We start from the raw sequence: 24113 nt of genomic DNA, 5'->3' as shown, positions 1-24113 counted from the left end.
TGACACTATTCTGTGGGTTATGGACCACAGACACCATCATCGTGAAATGCGGAGGTTTTTTCTCGACGTGCGGTAGCAAATTCCATTAAAACAACACTCTTTTAGCAGTTCATACTCGCATCCAATATTTCGTTTGTCAAAGGGAGCATGCATGAAATGTTCATGAATGAACATGAAACTGCAGTTAAAGTCGACAAATTATAAATGAAACAACTGAAATTGCATGAAACTCGGGAGGAAATGTGAATAGCGTGGTGACATTCAACATTTAAAAAGCAACTCATGTAAACGCCTTAATCATTTTATTGTCTTATTCAGATTGAGGCAAATTATTTGATTACTGATGTCCATGTAAACATAGTCCAATATCCATATAACTTTATATAGCAATATAGTTTAAATTTTTTTTCAAAACCATAAACAATTAAAGAGAATTATAGATGTGCTATATGTTGCATAATTCATCATCTGAGTGTATTGTGTATATACTCCCATATGAACAGGTGAGGTTGGATGTAGTGCATATCCACCTTAAAGTTGGCAGTCCAGTTTTTACAGTGTTTACAGGTCTAGCCTGGCGGTTTCAATATGACGTTCTAAATATGCAAATTCATCAGTCAGCACTTTTCCCAGCATTTGATCTTTAAAATTGTTGTATAACTCACACACACACAGTTTAAATGTCTTTTAACAGTTTATTAGTACCCGTAGTTCTTTTTGCTGCAAAGTTGCCATTTGATACAAACAATTAAAGAGCCCATATTATACATGAAATAAGGTCATATCTTGGTTGTAAGGGTCTCCAACAACAGTCTAATATGCATGCAAGGTCAAAAAACACTTTCATGGTCTTATAATCTGCATTTATTTTTACCTAATTATCCCAGCGACTCCTTTATGAATCGTCCAGTGATTCATTTGTTCCCAAACCCCTCCTTAGCGCGGAGCTAATCTGCGCTGATTGGACCGATGACAGTCTGTCGCGATTGGTCGACTGCCTTCAGTCAGAGAGGGAAATGGCCAATAGCTAATCAGCAATTTAAAAAGTAATCACAGTTCATACACGCTCGATAGTGTAGGCGTGGACTTTAGCTGCCACACTATGGCCAGTGGATAGTGCCACGGATAACCGAACGAAGGAGACAGTCGTGTACTCGCCATACCACACACACACAAAAACACACACACACCTCCGGATGACAACGCTCCCGCTTCAGCCCGCACCCGCCAGGTTTTAGCCTGAGAACCCGCTCCGTTTTCTGCCCGCCGCGCCCGGTCCCGCTAGAGCGGAGAACACAACCAAATATCACCCAGTATACAGTCCATAAAAACACACACACAGCACAAAGTACACAAAGCTCGTTCGTTCGTTCGCTCTCTCTCTCTCTCTCTCTCTCTCTCTCTCTCTCCCCGCGCCAGATTTCTGCGGCGCGGGAATAAATTTCCGAATAAATCGCGGGAGCAGAACTCTAGCACGGAGCTCCATAAACAAACAGCACGCGTCGCGTTTTTAACGTGACTTTGCACGCGATAAGATAATATATCCAGTTAACCTGATACAGTACACACGGTTACAAGTAACAAATCACAACTAAATACATTTGCAAGCTAGAGTAAACGAGGCAACAACTTTAACCGCACGTACTTACACTTGAGAAATGTAGGAAGAAACCCATCCTGACGTCCATCAGTTACTCTTTACTGATCCTTCCTTTAACAAACTCAGATGAAGTATTCTTTGTAGCATGTAGCTTCCAGAAGTTTCCAACTGCTTGGTTATAATGCTGATGTTTCATCTTTGGGTAGAGACTCAATATATCCATCTGCAGTGTGACTTCAATCGACCGGCATGTTTGTGTGCGTGTGTTTGTGGGTGTGTGTGTGTGTCTGGGTTACTGCGTCAGAGGGCGGGGCCTCAGGTTTGAAATCTCCCGGGTTTGCGCGTGCACGTGAAAAACTTTGTTTCATTCGTACGTCATGGCGAAACACCTAATGAGTCGGTATCAAGGCGACTCGTTTGAAGCACTATGATTCGACTCTTTTATAGATGAATCAACAGTTTTAAACACTGTATTCTTACAGATTTAAGCCTTAGCTGGATACTTCACTTCACTTAGAGCTGTGTTACACACTACATGGAGGGGAATTTTCGAAAACCCATAATATGGGCTCTTTAAATCACAAAAATACATTCCCACATATACAATACAAAGTACCTTATAAAAGATTTCAAGAAATTCATTCAGAGCAACAATAGATGATGGGACAAAGCTATTCCTGAACCGTTTTGTCCTACTGAAACCTTCGACCTGAAGGGAGCAGGATCAACTCCTCAAACAGAGGATGAGAGCTACAGCTACTAATGTTCTGGGCAATCCGTAAAAGCTGCCTACTATTCAGGGATTCCATACTCAGCTTTGATTCACCAATCAACCTGCTAGACCACCTAACAACCTGCCTCAGTCTATTCCTGTTTTTGAGAGACAGACCTCCAAACCATGCCACCAGAGCGAAGGATAGAATAGACTCAATAAAAGCACGATAGAAAAGAGTAAGCATATTGGGGCCAATGTGAAACTGTGGTAGTTTCCTGAGACTATATAGGCGCTGATGCCACTTCTTGCACACAGCATCACAGTTTGCCTCAAAGTTTAAAGATCGGTCAATAATGGTATCTAATTATTTGTAGTTCTTCACCCATACTACTTTTTGACCCCTGATATTAGCTGCTGACTAACGATGATAATAATAATAATAATAATAATAATTAATAAACAGTAATAATAAACAGTAAACAGTAAAGGCAGTGACTATTTTGTAAATGAATAATTCCCGGAACAAAACTAGAAAATAAAAGTTACAGTGATCGACGTCCAACACACATTTTCAGTTTCATTTTCGGAACATGACGTCATTAAATGGGGATAGCGCAAAAAAAATAATTTTGTGCCATATAGCATTATAAGTCAGTCTTGGATAATAAAAACATGTATCAAACACAAATCGTATGAATAATCACTATTCAGTTCACTTCACTATTTTGTGCCAAGTGAACAAAAAAATATTAAATGACTCCCTGTTACATTCCTTTCATTACTTTTTAATGGTCGAGGGGTAACTAAAAGAAAAACATTAAGCCAATTGTAATTATTGCTGCCATTTTCAATAGATGAGGAACAACAAGACACAAAATTGCTATTTAAGTCAACTTGTTTATTATAAATAAGCTGTGTTTATTTAAATGCTTTTTTCACACAAAGTAGTTAGAATTAAGACAATGATTTCACAAAAAAATTAAAGAGCCCATATTATACATGAAATAAGGTCATATCTTGGTTGTAAGGGTCTCCAACAACAGTCTAATATGCATGCAAGGTCAAAAAACACTTTCATGGTCTTATAATCTGCATTTATTTTTATCTAATTATCCCAGCGACTCCTGTATGAATCGTCCAGTGATTCATTTGTTCCCAAACCCCTCCTTAGCGCGAAGCTAATCTGCGCTGATTGGGCCGATGACAGTCTGTCGCGATTGGTCGACTGCCTTCAGTCAGAGAGGGAAATGGCCAATAGCTAATCAGCAATTTAAAAAGTAATCACAGTTCATACACGCTCGATAGTGTAGGCGTGGACTTTAGCTGCCACACTATGGCCAGTGGATAGTGCCACGGATAACCGAACGAAGGAGACAGTCGTGTACTCGCCATACCACACACACACACCTCCGGATGACAACGCTCCCGCTTCAGCCCGCACCCGCCAGGTTTTAGCCTGAGAACCCGCTCCGTTTTCTGCCCGCCGCGCCCGGTCCCGCTAGAGCGGAGAACACAACCAAATATTACCCAGTATACAGTCCAGACAGCCAAGCTGTCTGTATAAAAAAACACACACAGCACAAAGTACACAAAGCTCGTTCGTTCGTTCGTTCGCTCTCTCTCTCGCTCTCTCTCTCTCTCTCTCTCTCCCCGCGCCAGATTTCTGCGGCGCGGGAATACATTTCCGAATAAATCGCGGGAGCAGAACTCTAGCACGGAGCTCCATAAACAAACAGCACGCGTCGCGTTTTTAACGTGACTTTGCACGCGATAAGATAATATATCCAGTTAACCTGATACAGTACACGCGGTTACAAGTAACAAATCACAACTAAATACATTTGCAAGCTAGAGTAAACGAGGCAACAACTTTAACCGCACGTACTTACACTTGAGAAATGTAGGAAGAAACCCATCCTGACGTCCATCAGTTACTCTTTACTGATCCTTCCTTTAACAAACTCAGATGAAGTATTCTTTGTAGCATGTAGCTTCCAGAAGTTTCCAACTGCTTGGTTATAATGCTGATGTTTCATCTTTGGGTAGAGACTCAATATATCCATCTGCAGTGTGACTTCAATCAACCGGCATGTTTGTGTGCGTGTGTTTGTGGGTGTGCGTGTGTTTGTGGGTGTGTGTGTGTGTGTGTGTGTGTGTGTCTGGGTTACTGCGTCAGAGGGCGGGGCCTCAGGTTTGAAATCTCCCGGGTTTGCGCGTGCACGTGAAAAACTTTGTTTCGTTCGTACGTCATGGCGAAACACCTAATGAGTCGGTATCAAGGCGACTCGTTTGAAGCACTATGATTCGACTCTTTTATAGATGAATCAACAGTTTTAAACACTGTATTCTTACAGATTTAAGCCTTAGCTGGATACTTCACTTCACTTAGAGCTGTGTTACACACTACATGGAGGGGAATTTTCAAAAACCCATAATATGGGCTCTTTAACCAAGTTTTACCATTTTTTTCTTGTTTTTATTTTTTCTTCGGTTAACAAATTTTTTTTTTAAATTCTAGTTTTAGTTATTTTGTTCTTTTTCGTTAACTATAATAGCCTTGGCACAAGTTAATGCCAGATCCATTAAAATAAATACTGAAACGCAAACAGAGAATATCTGACATTTACTGGAACCTGATCCAGCAAAATCCAACTCAAATTAAGCACTGATTAAAGGATCGTTTTAGCTGAAAGAATGGCCCCTGGTGATGGCACTATAGGGTATATGCAGAAGTATGCTGAAGGACTTTTAATTTGTCAGTAACATGGATTAAGCACTTCCGGTGAACCATAAGCCATTACAAAATCAGCGAGTTTAAGGTTTGTTTTCTTTACAAATCAGTGATCCACTGGCTGAGTGATATCCAATATAAAGTGGGTCTCAGATTGTACATGAAGCACTGCATTAAATTACATTTTTCCCCGCCATGTCTTTAAAATATGAACATTTATATCAAATTAATATAAATTAAAAAGCCGTTAAAATATATAATAATTTATGTCTCATTTTTAGGCTTAAGCAACTAAACAAATGCCAAAATCTATTTGACTAATTGTATTTTAATTACATTACAACATTGATGGTGTAAAAGGAAACGCATAAAATGGAAAAAAAAAGTCACATTAACTGTTTACCGGAGGTTTATCAGTATGGGAAGAAACACTCACTCCGCATATATACCCTATTAGAGACAAAACATATACAGGCAAAACAAAATGTATACCTCCTGATAATACATTGAGGTCTCACGAAGGAAGTTTTGCATTTGGAGCATTGCTGTAGGGGTATTTTGCATAACATTCCCAGCACTCCTAGCTATTAATCACTATTTCAGTCTTTAAACCAGTGTGTATTTTTGTTTCGAAGGTCCATCGCTCCACATGGCCCATTGTGTGCAAAGGCTGTCGGCAAGTGTTCTCAGGCATTGTGTCCCACGGAATGAAGCGATTTGGACTTTGTGACGGCTGCACGTTTGTTACTACAACTCACAATCACGATCCGTCCTCCATGAGCCTCAACATCCAGCCTGAAGCTGTGGAGAGAAGCGCTAGAGATTCTGATTGGCCCATGTTCATGGAGGAAGGAGATGAAGCGGAGGCGAGTGCTAGTAATGTTGAACAGGATGATAAACAGATTGTCGTAAAGCAGCTAGCAGACAATGGTACACTACTGTAGGTTCATTTCCACTTGAATGCTACCAAATGAACTGAAAAGAAAAGACTTTTGGCAGGGTGTGACCTGTGCTCAACCGGTAACAGAATACCGGTTTAGTTACTTTTTGCATAATGTATGAATTTTGCTGGGTTACTAAAGAAGGATGATTATGTGTTGGAAATTAAAGATTAATTTGAATTTGAATCATGACAGCTGGGAAACGCTATGTATGGCTTTAGTACATATTTGCTACGTCTAATTATGTATTACGAAACATTTTCTGTACGACTCTAATGACACAACAGATTTTGAATGGGTTGTGGCAGTATTGCTTGAAACACTTTTCAGGGGCCATTTTAGTGGTCTTGTCTGTGCATTTCAATGGTATGAGTGTTATGTTGATTCCAGAAATTGTCATCAAGAATCTAAAAATGCAATGTGGTTATAAAGGCCTTTTTATTAATTCCATACATTTCTTTTATGACTAAAAATACATTAAAGTCACCCCCTACACACACACACACACACACACATTGTTTTTGAGTAGGAACATTTTCAGAAATAAACAAGTCATTTAAAAACTCAATCGACTTTATCTCTTTAATTTAGGAACGTTCATTTCTCTGTTTAGAAAGAAAGCATTTGCTTTGTGCACTGTCAGTGTTCAGTATGGATAGGAACTGAAACTTTTTTACCCTTTCACCAGTGTAGTGTAGCGTAAGAGCTTAAGATTGTCCATTGTATTCTAATATAGCCTATAACTGGGGCCAGACAGAATCTGCGGACATTTGTGGCTATTTCTGCTGAGAATTTTGTAAAAAATCTGCGGATTTTGGTGGAATGAATTTTGGGAGTATTATAACTAAAAATTTTATATAAAAAATTAAAATAAAAACATTTTCAACTTTTATTTAATGTTTACAATCCAATTAGATCCACTTATTTGGTAAACAAAGCAAGTCTCTCATATAATATATCTACTAAAAGAAAATATTACTTTACAAACTGTATTGTAAATAACTCGTATGAACATTTTCATATTACTATTATTATATGGCAATCATATTTGAGAAATTAATTTATAAAACTGAATAAATATAAATGTACACACATTTACAAAATACATACTCAATGGTGGGTTAAAAATCTTCAGAATTCTGTGTGCAGATTTTATGTGGGCCTACCTATAACCAGGGGCGGAAAAAAATCAAATTAAAAGAAAGAAATTCACAAAAAAAACAAGTTCTATTACTCCTCAACCCCCCTCAAATAATTTGCTGTCACTGATATATAGAGAAATCTGCTCTCAACGCTGCAGGTGTGAGTGAGGGCAGCGTGGCACTGTGCCACCTTTGAGTGCTCTGAGGCGGGGAGAGACCGACAGCATCACTCGTAGCTTGTTACGTTAAGAATGGTACAGCACGGACACATGAGTCTCTAAAAATCTCCAGTAACACCTAAAAACATTCGCTAGTCTTTTTGGTCACACTTTATTTTGATGGACCATTTGTTACATTGCATGTCAACTAATTCTCATTAGATTATAAGTAGATTGTTAGGGTTGGGTTAGTGTTAGGATTAGTGTTAGTGTTGACATGTACTTGCAAAGTTTCTTATAGTCTGTTAAATCACTGTTGAAGGAGCATATCAACAGATATTAAGCAGACAGTTTACTAATACTCAAATGGAGTAGGTAACACGGACTGGCAGTTTCTTTGATTAAAGCACTTACACCTTGCGCATATGCAGTCTGGACGGAATTTTCCATTGTTCATGGGGGCCCCGGTTTTAAAAAAAGAAGTCAAAATGTTGAAATCTTAACAGTTATTGACAGATTGTACTACATAACATAGAAAAAGTATTAAAGAGCTAAATGATGTCGCCGCCAATAGCCTAGTGGTTAAGTGCGCTGACATTTGGGCAACTTGAGTTTGATTCCCGGCTCGAGGTCCTATGCCCCTCCTTCCCCTCTCTTTGCTCTCAATGCTTTCCTCTCTGTCATCCACTATCCTATCCAAATAAAAGGTGAAAAAAAAAACTAAAAATATGATTAATATAGGCTTCTTGGCATTGGTCGGGGCCCCCTAATTCCCCTTGGCCCTAAACGGCTACTTACCTCGCTTATTAAGTCAGCCCCTGCCTATAATTCTTGTGTTCTGTCTTTGATTGGCGTAAAACGTATTTGTAATGTCAACATTGCTTTCAATGGGGTATACGCACACAGACTTTTAGTTTCGGCAAAAGCCAGCCCCAGTGCTCCCGGTGAACTGTCTTTCCAGTATAAAATTTCCACGTTTAAGGTCGGATTTCTTTAAAATGTAATGTTTTTCACTGCCTGATAGATATACAATATGAAGAGCGTATCAGACCGGACAACAAGCACTGCATTGAATTCCATTTCCCCCCGCCCTGCCTTTAAAATATGAGCTTATCTTACCCCAGTATTTTCAATAGAGTTTCTGCGTTCGCCTGCTGATCCTGAAGGCGCTAGCGGTTACAGTGTCTTTTAACTAGTTTTATGCTTAACTAAATAAATGCTTAAGTCTATTTAACTGAATATATTGTAATTACATTACAACATCGATGCTGTAAAAGTAACCGTATGAAATTGAAAATAGTCACATTAAGCATTCACCGGATACCCCATTTATGATTGCTTGCATTGCATATTTTATAATTATTAAATGACTTTTTTCCCCTCTGCTTTTTGTTTTTTATTAATTTATTATATAAATGATGCATGTCTTGTTGTTTTTACTATGTACTTGATACAGCATTACTCTTAAAAAACCATAACTGCAGTAAAACTGCAGTACAACAGCAGTATGTAGAAGTATAACTGCAATAAAATGAGGTACAATTGCAAAATTGCAATACAATGAAGTGTAAACACAGTTCAGATACAGTACAATAAAGTTCAACAGCAGTACAAGTTGCAGTAAACTAGAGTAAAAACAAGTAAACTTTGTCTGTACTGCACTTGTGCTGCTGTAGTCTAATATGCCAGTGGTGTGGTAAGAACTGTACTGCACTTGTGTTCCAAGGGGTGTGTTCTTCCCTCTACTGACAAAGGTCCAGTATTTGTTCCATACATGAGCTCATTTGTCTTTATTTTGACTGTTATGCCATCATGAATTATCAAAATATCCCATCGAAAAAGGCTTTAAGACCTAAAGTAAGACCTGCAATCAAAGTCAACTTTAACTTTATTGTTAAATAGAGAAAACATTTTACAAGTAACTTGAAAGAAAAAAATACCAATAAAAAGCACCAAAGGCAACTCAATTTTTAAGTTACTTATAATACTTATCAGGCTGTTGTTGTTATCCATGAATTATCAAATGTACATTTTACAAGAGAGGCTAGAAAAATCGTGAAGCTCTACGTTATTATCATTATTATAATTTTTTATTATTCAAATGGCCAAATTCTGACTGGGGAAAGTTGAATGTGCTGGTCAGTTTGTTATTTGCCTAATAAATGATAATAGCCTACAGTTTTTATTTTAAAACTTTACCAGATTCCTGTGTTTTACCCCCTGGTGATATATGATGTAATGAATTTGTATTTTATATATAAGTAGGCTATTTTTCATATTTCTTTATTCTAAATCTTTAGAAAATGTTTTAATACATCAATAAGTGTGACCATCTGACAAACTAATCTAGCAAAAATAAATTGTGCTTAAAATGTCACTAAAATTCATTCATTCATTCATTTTCTTTTTGGCTTGGTCCCTTTATTAATCCGGGGTCGCCACAGCGGAATGAACTGCCAACTTATCCAGCATGTTTATACACAGCGGATGCCCTTCCAGTCGCAACCCATCTCTGGGAAACATCCATAGCCGAGGCTCGAACCAGCGACCTTCTTGTTGTGAGGTGACAGCACTACCTACTACGCCACTGCGTCGCCCCACTAAAATTCATTCATGCATTAATTTTCTTTTCAACTTTATTGATCTAGGGGTCCCCACAGCGGAATGAACTGTCAACTTATCCTGCATATGTTTTACGCAGCAGAAACCCTTCCAGCTGCAACCCATCACTGTGAAACATCCATACACACCCATTCACTACAGACAATTTAGCTTACCCAATTCACCTGTACCGCATGTCTTTGGACTGTGGGGGAAACTGGAGCACCCAGAGGAAACCCATGCAAACACAGGGAGAACATGCAAACTCCACACAAAAATGCCAACTGACCCAGCCGGGACTCGAACCAACGACCTTCTTGCTGTGAGGCGATATTGCTTCCCTCTGCTCCACATGTGCTGCACATATCACTAAAATGCAGTATTTAAACCTCATAATTAAATAGAAAATGACTCGAATAACTGCAAAAAGTCCACTTTGTTAGAAAAAAAATAACCACCGCTTTTACCAGGCTGGCTACAGGCTTGCTTCAGCAATACACCAAATGAAATGTAATTTGGAAACCATTGTCCACCGAGCAGGAAAAGTAGAAGTTGTACTGCAGTTGTATTGTAGAAGTACTTCAGCATTGCAATAGCGGTTGGCAGTTATACTGTAGTAGTACTTCAGTTGTATTGCAGTAGTAGTAGTACTGCCCCTACTGAAAAAAACTGTTTAAACCAGCCTAGGCTGGTTGGCTGATTTTAGCTAGTCAACCAGGCTGCTTTTAGAGAGGTTTTGGCTACTTCCAGGCTGGTTTCCAGCCATTCAAGCTGGTTTTAGCTGGTCATCTCCCAGCCTGACCAGCTAAGACCAGGCTGGGAGATGACCAGCAAAACCAGCTTGACCAGCCTAGCCAGGCTGGGAGCCCAGCCAAAACCAGCTATGTTAAACCAGGCTGGTCAAGCCTGTTTTAGCTGGTAATTTTCCAGCCTGACCAGCTAAGACCAGGCTGGAAACCAACCTGGAAGTGGTCAAAACCCCTCTAAAACCAGGCTGGCCGTTTAAACTGTTTTTTTTTTCTCAGCAGTATAATAGTTGTATTACTTCAGTACCATTGCAGTAGTTTAACTACATATGGTAGTAGTATCACTTCAGCACTATTGCAGTTGTACTGTAGTAGTGCTTCAGTTGCATTGCAGTTGTTGTACTGCAGTAGTAATACTGCAATATACTTAAATAATGCAGTTTCCCGTGTCCAAACAACTGCTCTTTTCAAAAGTTAACTAAAACTGTAGTATTCCTTTTAAAAACTGCAGCATTTTGTAGGGGTTTGGAAGTAGTTTCACGAATAAATAATGATTTTTAAAAAAGTTCCCGACCAAACCACTATTTTTGTAGCGAATCAAAACCATACGGCGAGTCTGATTTCAGAATCAGAACCATAATGATTTGTTTATTTTCTTTTATCCTCGGGTTTATTCCCTTGTGGCGAGTTGTTTTGCAGGTGAAGTCATGTGCAGTAGTCACATGAGTGTTGTCATATGATAAACCAGGAAATACAAACTGGTTGCTCTGGTTTTCTGCAACGGCATTATGTTTGGTCCCAAGGTAAATCGACCGACATCCTTTTGTAGTGCAGAAGTCATACTGACAGTCGTGGTAGCGAGTCACTTTAGCTGACCACAGTGAGCGCAATCACGTCTGCAAACATGCAGGTGACTCGCAGTCAGATATCGCTGTTTCTTTGTCTGCTATCATGCGCGTCAGTTATCGGAGCTCGATATACTCCTGACTGGACAAGTCTGGACTCCAGACCTCTGCCTGGATGGTACGACGAGGTGAAGTTCGGCATCTTCGTTCACTGGGGGGTGTTTTCGGTGCCCGCTTTCGGTAGCGAGTGGTTCTGGTGGTACTGGAAAGGCGCACAAAATCCCGATTACGTCCAATTCATGATCAAAAACTATCCTCCAGGTTTCAGCTACGCGGATTTTGCGCCTAATTTCCACGCGCAGTTTTTCGACCCTGACGCTTGGGCTGATATCTTCGAAGCTTCCGGAGCGAAGTACGTACTTAAGCGTTTTTCGGTAAATCTTCCTGTATTAGATTATGTAGTCATTTCTAACTTTCTCCCATAGATATGTCGTCCTAACATCGAAACACCACGAAGGCTTCACAAATTGGGGATCCCCGACCTCCTGGAACTGGAATTCGGTTGATGACGGACCTCACAGGGATCTGGTTGGAGATTTGGGCAATGCTATAAGAAAGAAGTAATGTGTGCTGTATTATTACAAAACTTTGATATCTAATACTTTTTAGTAATGTTCCGTAGATTTATATCTTGTTCAGTGTATTGTCTTTAATTTAACCGTGGATATGATTAATATTTTGTGAAAGTTTTGGTTTATTAAAGTATTTTTGTGCGTTGTGCTAGGGGCTTGCATTATGGACTCTATCACTCTCTGTACGAATGGTTCAACCCCCTCTACCTGAGTGACAAACAATCTGGCTTCAAGACCCAGGAGTATGTTGCAAGAAAAGCAATGCCTGAACTCTACGATCTGGTCAGCAGGTAAATATGAGTGAGTCATATGATGTCAGGCTAGAGAAGAAAAAAAAACTAAAAACATTGGTTTATGACACTAGTCTCAAAGTTTGCGAAAAGATCAATCCTAATCAGACCCGTAGCTAGTCTGGTGAAAGCGGTGGTTCTTTTTTCTCAATAAGTGGACCTTTTTGCAGTTATTCGCCTCTTTTTCTATTTAATTATAATATTTAAATACTGAATTTAGGTGACATTTTAATGACTATTTTTAGCTGTTTTAGCTTGTGAGGTGGTCATCATAACCACACTTTTTGATGTACCCAAAATATTTCCTAAATATTTAGAATTAAGAAATATGACGTTTATTTTTAAATTACAAATTCATTACGTCATAGTATCAATAGAAAATAAAGTTTTAAATTAAAAAACTGTAGCCTATTGTAATTGTAATTTATTAGGCAAATAACAAACTGGCCAGCACATTTAACTTTCTTCAGTCAGAGTTAGTCATAGGACGGCAACCGTTTTCAAGGTATACTGCGGTTTGGAAAAGTCAAGGTTTTAAAACCGCCAGAATTTTCTGTAATATAATTTTTCTTTTTCGGACAACCGTATCTCCAGCAGAAAAGATCTCCAAAGATGCCGTTTTAAATTGTAAAGAAATCTGTGTTTTTGAAACTAATGAAGACAGAAGTCAGTGACTGACATGTTTACTGCTCCAAAATATTTTAAATCTTTCACAACATAAAATATTTTTTGTTCAAAGGGGAAAAAAGGCTTTTGTTTTTACCCAGACATTTAAAAATAACTTATTTTAGAGTAGTAATCGCAATACCAAGATACTGTAAAAACATCATATTTTTATCCAAGGTTATCATACTGTCAAAATCTTATACCGGCCCATGCCTAGTCAGAATTTGGCCATTTTAAAAATAATAATCATAAAAAATAAAAATTTAGAGCTTCACCATTTTTCTAGCCTCTCTTCATAGATAACAACAATAGCCAGAATAGTATTCAAATTGATTTTAATATGGGAAGCTTTTGCTGCTTATTGCTCATTTATTATTTCAAGAATAAGGTCCAAGATTTAGAATTGAAGTTATGTGTCAAATGTTTTTTCTGTTTAAAAGCAATAGAGTAGTGAAAGAAGACTGTTGAACTCTTGAGAAATAATTGTTTGCATTGTCCAATCCTGATTAAGTCACACCAGGATTCCACTTGGTCTTAAAGCCTTTTTCGATGGATTATTTTCACTATTGATGATGGCATAGCGGTCAAAACAGGAAAAATTAGCTCATGTATGGGAAAAACTTTGGACCTCTGGTTTTTGTTTCAGGTACAAGCCAGACTTGATTTGGTCTGACGGCGACTGGGAAGCGCCGGACACTTACTGGAACTCTACAGAATTCCTTGCCTGGCTCTACAACGACAGTCCAGTCAAAGTGAGATCATCACATCATGTCTTTATTATTGTGAAACTGAACTTTTAGATCATGAAAATGAATTCTTGTGCTCCTTATAGGACATAGTGGTGGTCAATGACAGATGGGGGAACGGATGTTACTGCAAACATGGAGGTTACTACAACTGCGCCGACAAATTCAATCCTCAAAAGCTGCTCAATCACAAGTGGGAGAAATGCCAATCAGTGGACAAAATATCATGGGGGTATCGCAGAAATATGAAGCTGAGTGAGCTGATGGATCTGCCAGAGCTTGTACAGGTGAGATGTGATCTGAATGTTCATGCGTTATCCAATGAGTCAAGTGCATTTTTAACCTCTTAAACTTTGTTTTAACCTCAGGACCTGGTCTACATTGTGGCTTTAGGTGGGAATTACCTTTTGAATATAGGGCCCACAGCAGATGGTGTGATCGCTCCTGTGTTTGAGGAACGTCTCAGAGGAATCGGAGCCTGGCTGCAGATCAACGGTGAAGCCATCTATGGAACGAGCTTTTGGAGAGTTCAAGCTGAGAATGCCACTGTTCCTGTCTGGTGTGTTCACATATCTTTCTATAACTTACGGTCACATACCTTCAAGGCTAAAGTTTGTGGTCTCACACTGACGTCAGTAAATCCATCACATGAAGTCATAAATAATTTTAATAATTAAGTGTCTGTTTATAAAAAAAAATTATTCCTTGACCTCTGCCTGATTCTGAAGTCCTAGGCTATGTTTACAAAACAGTTTCAACAAACAATGTAAAATGTTTTGTTTTGGCTGTTCATTTACATGACAATTGTGTTTTTGGGGATCTTCAAATGAAAACTGGTTTCAGAGTGCACATTCTTAAACAAAGCCTTTTTTCGTCAACATAAACGACAAAAATGCAGGTTTATGAAAAGGTGATATCATGGACACTACATGTATGCAAGAGTTTTTGACACATCCAAAGCAACAATGGCTGATTACAGGACTGTATCTGCAGAATGTTTTTTACAAAGAGACATTGCACATCTTTTGGTCGGTAATGCATGATACAGCATTTTTTTTAGCATTTTTTGCATATCATTATTTGAGGGTCTGTTTGCAATGTTAACTTTTCATCTGTACACATTTTTTACCATTTTTATATAGTGCCAGATCAGTCTCAGAAATAATACATTTAAAAAATACAATTCATACATGCACAGAGCAATTCAAATGTACAAAATCCAATTCGTAAATGTCTAAACACACAATTCATGAATTCACAAGTGAAAATCATCTATATTTTTTTGCCAAATGAATTGAATTTGTGCATTTGTAAATCGTGTTTTGAATTTACGAATTGGATTTGTGTATTTTTGAATTGTGATTTGAAATTACAAATTGGATTTGCGTCGTTTTTAATAGTTTTTTATTTATGAATTTAATGTGTTTTTTTGATAATTTTTTTGACTTCATGTATTGGAATTGTGTATTTTTGAATTGTGTTTTAATTACAAATTTAATTTGTGAATTTCTTTTTCAGTTTTTTTAATTTACTAATTGGATTTGCGTATTTTTTAATCGTGTTTTAAATTTAAGAATTTGATTTGCTTATTTTTAAAATAATTTTTTTAACTTACGAATTGGATGTGTATTTTAAAATCATTTTTGGACTTTATACATTTTTATTTGCGTATTTTTGAATCATTTTATAAATTTACGAATTGAATTTGCATATTTTATAATTGTTTTTTATTCATTTACTAATTGGATTTGCATATTTATTAATCGTGTTTTGAACTTACAAACTTGATTTTGTGAATGTGAATTGTGTTGTGGATGGGTGAATTTTATTTTTGTAAATGAATTTTTTTTTAAATTCTGATCTGGCTCCATATTTTAAGTGCATGATCATATATAGAATAATCTAAGTTTAGGTTTTCACACTATAATTAAATATTCAACACAATTTAATATGAAATTTTCGTTCAATTTCAGGTATACAGCAAAAAAATCCACTTTGTATGCGATCTTCACCACCAATCCTATGCAGAACACCTTTCAGCTTTCTGCGCCCAACACCACCGACAGCACAGTGGTAAATATTTATAGATTCGTACATTTTCAGAATTATTATTATTTTTTAAATAACTTGTATGATATGAATGATTTATTTACTGTTTAGGTGACTTTATTGGGGAGTCCTAAACCTTTGAAATGGGCTCCTCTGCAGTCATCAGGACTGATGGTGGTTCTGCCTGAGCTGCCTTTCTCACCCGCTTATGCCTGGACTCTCAAGATGGAAGGGGTGGCATAGTGCTTTAAAAACAATTTTGATTTTAATATAATTTGTTTTAGGGCAGATTTGTATAAATATTTTTTTTTACAATGGATTACATGATTTCATTAATCAGTAAAAATTACAGACGGAATGACAAATTGTGATTTGTTAATTTTCGGGAGGGTTTTCTAGACGCTAATGCCATTTTATGATGCATCTAAAACTGACGAAATCCTCAAGTTGTCAATAAACGTATTCATTCTTTGTAAGATTTGTGGACTGTGTGACGGTGGTAATTATTATTAAATAATACTAATTATTTGCTGACTTTTTAATGAATTTAGATGGTGAATTTAGAGATAAATTTCGAATAACAAGTATTGTTTGGGTTTAACACAAATACATGGCTAATGATAAGCGACATGTGAAGCTTTACTGTGACTCTTTAGGGATCATGTTTGTGGTCTTTAATTATTTAACATGGAGCCAGATAAGTCTCAAAAATAATATGCATGATTCATAAATACGCCAATCCAATTCATATGTTCAAAACATGATTTAAAATGTGCAAATTCAATTAGGAAATTAAAAAAGTTAAGAAAAATACACATCCTAATCTTAAAAAAAAAACAACTTTTAAAATAAACACACATCCAAATTCGTAAGTTCAAAAACAAGATTTAAAAATATGCAAATCTATTTCAGGAAAAAAAAAATATGCAAATTCAACTTTTAAATTCCAAAATCTATTTAAAAATCTGCAAATCCAATTTGGAAATAAAAAAAAATGTCCAAAAACACACAAACCTAATCATAAATTCAAAAAATGATTCAAAAATACACATCCAATTTGTAAAAAACGACTCAAATATGCAAATCCAGTTTGGAAATTCAAAAATGTATTAAAAAAACATGCAAATCCAATCTGAAATTTAAAAAAAAATCAAAAGCATGCAAATTTATTAAAACTTAAATAAAAAATTATTTTAAAACACACAAATCCAATTAATAAATAAATAACTATTCAAAAATACGAAAATCAAATTTATAAATTTAAAAAACTATTCAAAAACATGGAAATTTATTCATTAATATTTGGCTTAAGCAGGTCGCACACCAGAAGCGCCGCTTCTAAATATTTGGCGAAAATATTTATGATTTTCACTTGTGAATTCATGAATTGTGTGTTTACAGATTGGAATTTGTAAATGTGAATTATTCTGTGAATGTATGAATTTAACTTTTTTAAATGTATTATTTTTGAGACTGATCTGACTCCATATTTCAGAGCATTATAAGTGTTATTACACGTTTAAAACTACATTATGGTATATTATTATATTAGGTATATTATCATTAACCTAAAAACATGCTGAACACTTTTATATAGACTTTTGCTATTTAAAAAAAAGGTAGACCTACTTTCATTTGCAAACATTGTGTTTTATAAATGGCCAAGTATGCATCCGGCATTTCCCTTTTTTTTTTTTTTACAAAAGGAAGCATTTGCAGTGGTAATAAATGCGGATGTGAACTGAAACCCTTCACCACTTAAGTCTGATTCCGAGACAAATGCTAAATTCATTGGGTTCTCTTTCTCACGCACACATTTCTCTCGCAGACACACACATTCTCTCTTCCTCTCACATTATCTCATCTACATCCCTTTTTGCTGAGTTTGTTTTTGAGGGGGGGCTGGTAAGTCATGTGGTCGCATGTGGGATGACATTTGATAAACCAGGAAATACAAACTGGCTGCTGGAGTCTGCATTACTTTGAATCATAAAGGTTTGTCAGGATAAAGTTCTTTTGGCATTCGTGCTCATGTTACACTTCAGTTTCACAGATTTACTGACCTCAGTGCATTTGAGCTGTGATCAAACATGCAAGTGACTCGGAGTCAGATATCGCTGTTTCTTTGTGTGCTATCATGCGCGTCAGTTATCGGAGCTCGATATACTCCTGACTGGACAAGTCTGGACTCCAGACCTCTGCCTGGATGGTACGACGAGGTGAAGTTCGGCATCTTCGTTCACTGGGGGGTGTTTTCGGTGCCCGCTTTCGGCAGCGAGTGGTTCTGGTGGAACTGGAAGGGGGCACACGACTTTAAGTATATCCTGTACATGGTGAAGAACTACCCTCCAGGTTTCAGCTACGCGGATTTTGCGCCTGATTTCCACGCGCAGTTTTTTGACCCTGATGCTTGGGCTGAGATCTTCGAAGCTTCCGGAGCAAAGTATGGAGGCTATTGCTGCTTTTGCTTTGCCTAGTTATTATTTTCGTTTTTACATGGGTGTTTATTAATTGATTTGGCATCTTTCATAGATATGTGGTCCTTACATCGAAACATCACGAAGGCTTCACAAACTGGGAATCCCCGACTTCCTGGAACTGGAATTCTGTTGATAATGGACCTCACAGAGATCTGGTTGGAGATTTAGGCAATGCGGTAAGAAAAAGGTAATGTGTAGTCGTGGTTAAATTGTAACAAAGCTTACAGTATCTTTTCACAGTAAATAAACTAGTTCCTAAACCAGTTGTTCTCCTTTTAGGGGAAAAACGCATGATGATATAACAGATAGACTACTAGAGCAAAAGTTAGTCCTTACTGTTTCAGATATATTTGAATTGTGGACTCATTGAATTGTATTGAAGACTATATGTGTCTTTAATTTTACTGTATTAGAAATTAAATAATAATAAATTCTTTAGGGCAATAAAAAGTTCTTTATGTCAATTTAAAGTAATATTTGGACATATTTTACATAATGGATGTGATATTTTTTAGAAAAAGAAAGAATATAATTTAACAGTTAATGCATAGGAGTCATATAATCCATAAACAATCCTGTAATTAGTAGCAGATATTCAAATAATTTAGTAAAATTGTTAACATTTAATAAAAATTGAGACGGTATGGATTTAATATCTGATTTTTTATAGTAACAACATGATAGAGAATCTCCTTACTTGAACACTCTAATGGTCATTGCTATTTTGCTATATAATATTTTTATATTATACATTTCTTCAAAATGAGGTGGTTTAATAATAAAAATTGTAGAAGACCATTTACACATTTATACATATTTTCAGATTTTAATTAAAAGTAGTTGTGTTGGCTGAAAACAATGAGCAGTATGCTAATATTCTTTTTCTTAGACACAGTCATGGTAAAAGTATTTGCAAATTCACTTTGTTGTACCAGGCTTAAAAGAAGCCATCTATCTCATGAAGCACAACATTACAAACTTTACTTAGAAAAAAAAAAAAAGTATTACAAAAATAAATTAATAAAAATGGAAAAAGTATGTCTATTTGTATAAGACCAAAAGGGTTAGAAATTGAAACTGTGCAGTTGACCTTATGCATGGTTATGGTGTCATGACATTATGTGCTTGCTGTGTTTATAATTTGCCTAGTTCAAAATCAATGATATACACTTCCTAATTGAGACAAAATTTGAAGTGGATCACATGCTGGACACAGAACACTACACCGCTTTGCATTGTCTCTCATCTTTAATGTTTCAAAACAAAGCATAAACCTTTAGAAAGCCATGTCTTTCCTGTAGCAGCTCCTAAACTTTGGAGGTTTTGCCTCTGTTCATTAGACGGGCAAATGCTTGTTTTTAAACCATATTTTAAAACTATAGGTGGGCGTAGATTAAATTTTTAAATCTAGATTAATCTCGGAATTAATCTAGATTAAAATGGCTCATTTGAATTCTGCCGAATGCATTTAGAATATGTGTGCTAGCCAAATAATAAGTCTTTGAGAGCAGTTTTCTCAAGCCAGGTGGCGCATTAGACCAGGGGCTCATCTCCTGTTTACAAAATCCTGCTTGAGAAACTGTTCTACTATGATAAACGGTGAAGAAAAAAAATGATGTTCAGTAAGATGTACTTGTGTTTACTAACTGTTTATTTAGTTAAATATGAATTTTGAACTGTAGGCCTACATAAGCTACAAACAGCAATTTTTGTTATTTTATATTTATTTTTTTATTACCTTGATTCGACTTAAGTCAGAACTGAACTAAAGAGAAATGGAATTAAGACATGGAGTATGCATATATTAGTGGCACTATTGAAGTAAACACCACCATCAAACTATCTCATGTAGGACTTTTCCCCTAATTTTCCGACAAGATCCACACACGCATTCGCATTAAAATATCAAGGTGAAAGTCATCATAGCTTGCGCAGAATAGACCCAGCTCCCTACCCAACTTTGAGAATAGATTAACGGTGATATTTTTTCATCGCGTGATAAAAGAGTTTCACATTAACTCAGCATGTTAACGCTGATAACGGCCCACCACTAATTAAAACATATCTTTGGTCTGTGACACCTGTTGAAATTTAGCTTATTTGTTTTAAGCATTTTAATATGTATTTTATGCACTGTTTGAATTTTTAGTCTTCTGTACAGCACTTTAAGTGTATTTAAATTGCATTATAAACAAAGTTGGATTGATTCATTGAAAATATGACATTTCTCAGCTGCTGTCCTCTAATGTTGCTTAAATTTAAGTCTTTACATCTCATTTTAAACTTGATTAACTGAATGAATATTTAGCGACCGTTTCACTTACAAGATTTTGATAATAAATTACATAATCAGTTTTAGTAATAGGAATGCATATTGAACGCACAGTCAGACCAAAGTTTCACCCAAGGTTTTTTGGATGGCATAAATAATGTTCCATGCACATGGTCAATTTACCATGCCTCAAGGGAGTGGGCTGCAAACTCATAAACATAAAAAAACATATCAGCCCACAGTAGGTTGGCCTGCAAAGGTTTGAAAGATAGCGGGAGAATTTAGTTCGTCTATGGGTTTTATTTACTCATAGAATCTGACAGGTGTGCTTTATAAAGTGGGTATTTTCAGTGTAATTGAAAAAGTAATCAAGTACAATCTTTTTAAAACTATTCATGCTACCAATCACTGCATAATAAAAATATTAATGCAATAAACAAGCTTACAACATCAGTCTGCATTGTTTTTGTAAAATACTAAAATGCTGTTGCAATTGCAAATTCTTATGTAAAATTTAAATAGATTTTCTTGTGCATATTAAATATGTTGAATTCCCTAAATTAGGTCTCTGCATTATGGACTCTATCACTCTCTGTACGAATGGTTCAATCCCCTCTACCTGAGTGACAAACAATCTGGTTTCAAGACCCAGGAGTATGTTGCAAAAAAAGCAATGCCTGAACTCTACGATCTGGTCAACAGGTAAATATGAGTCAGTCATATGATGAAAAAACTTTGGTTTATGACACCAATCTCACTGTTCTGATCTTAATGTGTCAAAATCAACCTTTATGGTCGTATAGTTTTACATTAATAAAACAGCTGATGTTTTTGCTGTTTCAGGTACAAGCCAGACTTGATTTGGTCTGACGGCGACTGGGAAGCACCGGACACTTACTGGAACTCTACAGAATTCCTCGCCTGGCTCTACAACGACAGTCCAGTCAAAGTGAGATCATCACATCATGTCTTTATTATTGTGAAACTGAACTTTTAGATCACGAAAATGAACTCTTGTGCTGCTTATAGGACATAGTGGTGGTCAATGACAGATGGGGGAACGGATGTTACTGCAAACATGGAGGTTACTACAACTGCGCCGACAAATTCAGTCCTGGCGAGCTGCCCAAACACAAGTGGGAGAAATGCCAATCAGTGGACACTATATCATGGGGGTATCGCAGAAATATGAAGCTGAGTGAGCTGATGGATCTGCCAGCGCTTATAAAGGTGAGATGTGATGAGAATGTTCAGGCATTATACAATGTATCAAGTGCATTTTTAACCTCTTATATATATGTGGTGAACACAGGACCTGGTCTACACTGTGGCTTTAGGTGGGAATTACCTGTTGAATGTGGGGCCCACAGCAGATGGTGTGATCGCTCCTGTGTTTGAGGAACGTCTCAGAGGAATCGGAGCCTGGCTGCAGATCAACGGTGAAGCCATCTTTGGAACGAGCTCTTGGAGAGTTCAAGCTGAGAATGCCACTGTTCCTGTCTGGTGTGTTGATGTTTTTATATTTTTTTAATATATTATATACATTTAAAAACGGTTTGCTTCCAACCGCAGTTGCAGTCAAAAAGGGATTGTCATTTAGGGATGACGATTTTTAGTATTATAAGGCCATGTTCACACTAATACGTTTTTGTTTAAAAACGCATATTTTTTTCCATCCATACCAAGAAGGCATTTTAGGAAATGAAAAGTATCTTATTGAAAATGCTGTCTAAGGTGTCAAGTTCTCGTCTTAAGGAGGGACTGATCGATTCAGACATTCAAATGATTTGTTCAAAACAGACGATTCATATAGAAGCAAACATTTACATTTTTTTTACCATGTGGTGTAGTTCTAGTGTAGTAAATATGCTTTTTAAAACTTTGATTTAATTTCAGGTATACATCGAAAAACTCCACAGTGTATGCGATCTTTACCTCCAGTCCCAACCAGAACACCTTTGAACTTTCTGCACCTAAAACCTCGGACAACACAGTGGTAAATAAAATATGGAATGTAAAAAGGAAATTTTTCTTTTGTTAAGATATTAATTAGTGTCTTTGTTTCTCTTGCATCTGTGTTCAGGTGACTTTGTTGGGGAATCCTAAACCTTTGAAATGGGCTCCTCTGCATTCATCGGGACTGATTTTGTTGCTGCCTGATCTGCCTTTCTCACCCGCACAGGCCTGGACGCTCAAGCTGGAAGGGGTCGCCTGAAACCTTTAAGATCTTAATGAGGTTATCAGGATTTTTTTAATGTTTATGTAGATTTCTGTATTTTTCTACTTGAAGTGTGACCTATGTGAATGGCCTTTATTACCAAAGCTGTGAAATGCTGCATTTTCAAATGGATTGTTTTGAATCGTGCGGTTGTGTTCAAAACACTATTTTTACAGGTCTGTCAGGGGCATAAATTATTGCATAAATAAATTATTCAGAAAATGAAAAAAAGAAAGTAAAATAGACCATGTGACTATATATATATATATATATATATATATATATATATATATATATATATATATATATATAAATTAATAAATGGTCTGATGCACTCTATGAATCTCAGATCTATTCAGCTTGTTTTGTAATAAACGCTGCTCTACAAATACTGTGTTCGCAAGTGCTGTGCATTTGACACAAACTGTAGCAACATCAGTGCAAGTTTGTCACGATTGTAGTTTACAAAAGGGAACCTTTAAAGACTTCTGCAAAAATTAAAGCACTGTTTGTAATATTAGTTCTGAAATTTTACAGTTCTGCAAAATGTATTGCTATTTTTTTTCCTGGAGTTTGTAGTACAATATTAATATTACATTAGTAACATATTAATGAGTTTTGGCCTTTGCTGATTATGTCTAATTTTTTTTTTATGCATTTATAAAGATTTTTTTATTTATTTTTAATGGAGAATGTGATTTGCTGGATGAAATGACACATCCATACTAAATGCAAACATTATTATTTTTAATACTTGAAATAATATTGCAACAAATAACAATTAAAAAATAAAGTAAGCTCACACGGTTTTTAATTTGTATGTGCATTTATGTACAGTATTTGTGTTTTTATTTAATGTTTATATGTATATACACACTCATATATATATATATATATTTGTACACACACACACACACACACACACAGTGTGTGTATGTGTGTATATATATATATATATATATATATATATATATATATATATATATATATATATATATATATATATATATATATATATATATATAAATGAATGAATTATCAGTTTTTAATTTTTAGTGTCTGTTTTTTAAGTTACCTTTTTAGATCCAAGGGTCAACCTCAAAAATGAAAAAGCACAAGAGAAATCTCCATTGCTTCCTCTCCTGTCCCTAATATCTCTTTATATTCCTGTCCCTCCCTTTTATTTCCCAGTAAATCTTTCATTGATTTAGAGGAGCAATACCCCAGCTGGACAGCAGGAGCTCTGTACATACTGTACTGTACTGCAGTGCTGAGCTTAGC

General features: G+C 36.3%; 4 protein-coding genes across 7 annotated transcripts in view; all 4 read left to right on the top strand.

Moving 5' to 3' along the window:
• The window catches only part of zbtb8b (zinc finger and BTB domain containing 8B), a 67364-nt gene extending 60809 nt beyond the window's left edge, over nucleotides 1–6555 (top strand). For all 3 annotated transcript variants that reach the window (XM_087294390.2, XM_087294391.1, NM_001328347.2), the window contains one exon: nucleotides 5682–6555. In XM_087294390.2, coding sequence (XP_087150516.1) covers nucleotides 5682–5990 — 309 coding nt within the window. In that variant the 3' untranslated portion in view covers nucleotides 5991–6555. The remainder of the gene's footprint in view (nucleotides 1–5681) is intronic.
• The window catches only part of hpca (hippocalcin), an 802490-nt gene that overhangs the window by 209668 nt on the left and 568709 nt on the right, over nucleotides 1–24113 (top strand). The gene's annotated exons all lie outside the window — the stretch shown is intronic.
• Nucleotides 11467–16338, top strand: fuca1.1 (alpha-L-fucosidase 1, tandem duplicate 1). The gene is given in 8 exon segments (NM_212740.1): nucleotides 11467–11891; nucleotides 11965–12099; nucleotides 12264–12401; nucleotides 13714–13819; nucleotides 13900–14100; nucleotides 14182–14372; nucleotides 15787–15886; nucleotides 15974–16338. Coding segments are annotated over 8 exon segments (1356 nt in total). The 5' UTR covers nucleotides 11467–11538; the 3' UTR covers nucleotides 16106–16338.
• fuca1.2 (alpha-L-fucosidase 1, tandem duplicate 2) lies at nucleotides 17779–23641 on the top strand. 2 transcript variants are annotated; one of them, NM_001003559.2, is given in 8 exon segments: nucleotides 17779–18305; nucleotides 18395–18529; nucleotides 21179–21316; nucleotides 21458–21563; nucleotides 21644–21844; nucleotides 21927–22117; nucleotides 22511–22610; nucleotides 22698–23049. In NM_001003559.2, coding segments are annotated over 8 exon segments (1356 nt in total). In that variant the 5' UTR covers nucleotides 17779–17952; the 3' UTR covers nucleotides 22830–23049.

Source organism: Danio rerio, chromosome 19, assembly GCF_052040795.2.
Source record: "Danio rerio strain M-AB ecotype USA chromosome 19, GRCz13ab, whole genome shotgun sequence".
In the NCBI taxonomy this organism is placed as follows: domain Eukaryota; kingdom Metazoa; phylum Chordata; class Actinopteri; order Cypriniformes; family Danionidae; genus Danio; species Danio rerio.
The sequence above is the reverse complement of the archived record's forward strand: the minus strand, read 5'-3'. Positions and strand labels throughout refer to the sequence as shown.

Coding starts and splice junctions, on each gene's coding strand:
- fuca1.2 (XM_087294336.2), top strand. Junction 21,564..21,643: donor ACAACGACAGTCCAGTCAAA/GTGAGATCATCA, acceptor TGCTGCTTATAG/GACATAGTGGTGGTCAATGA. Junction 21,845..21,926: donor ATCTGCCAGCGCTTATAAAG/GTGAGATGTGAT, acceptor TGGTGAACACAG/GACCTGGTCTACACTGTGGC.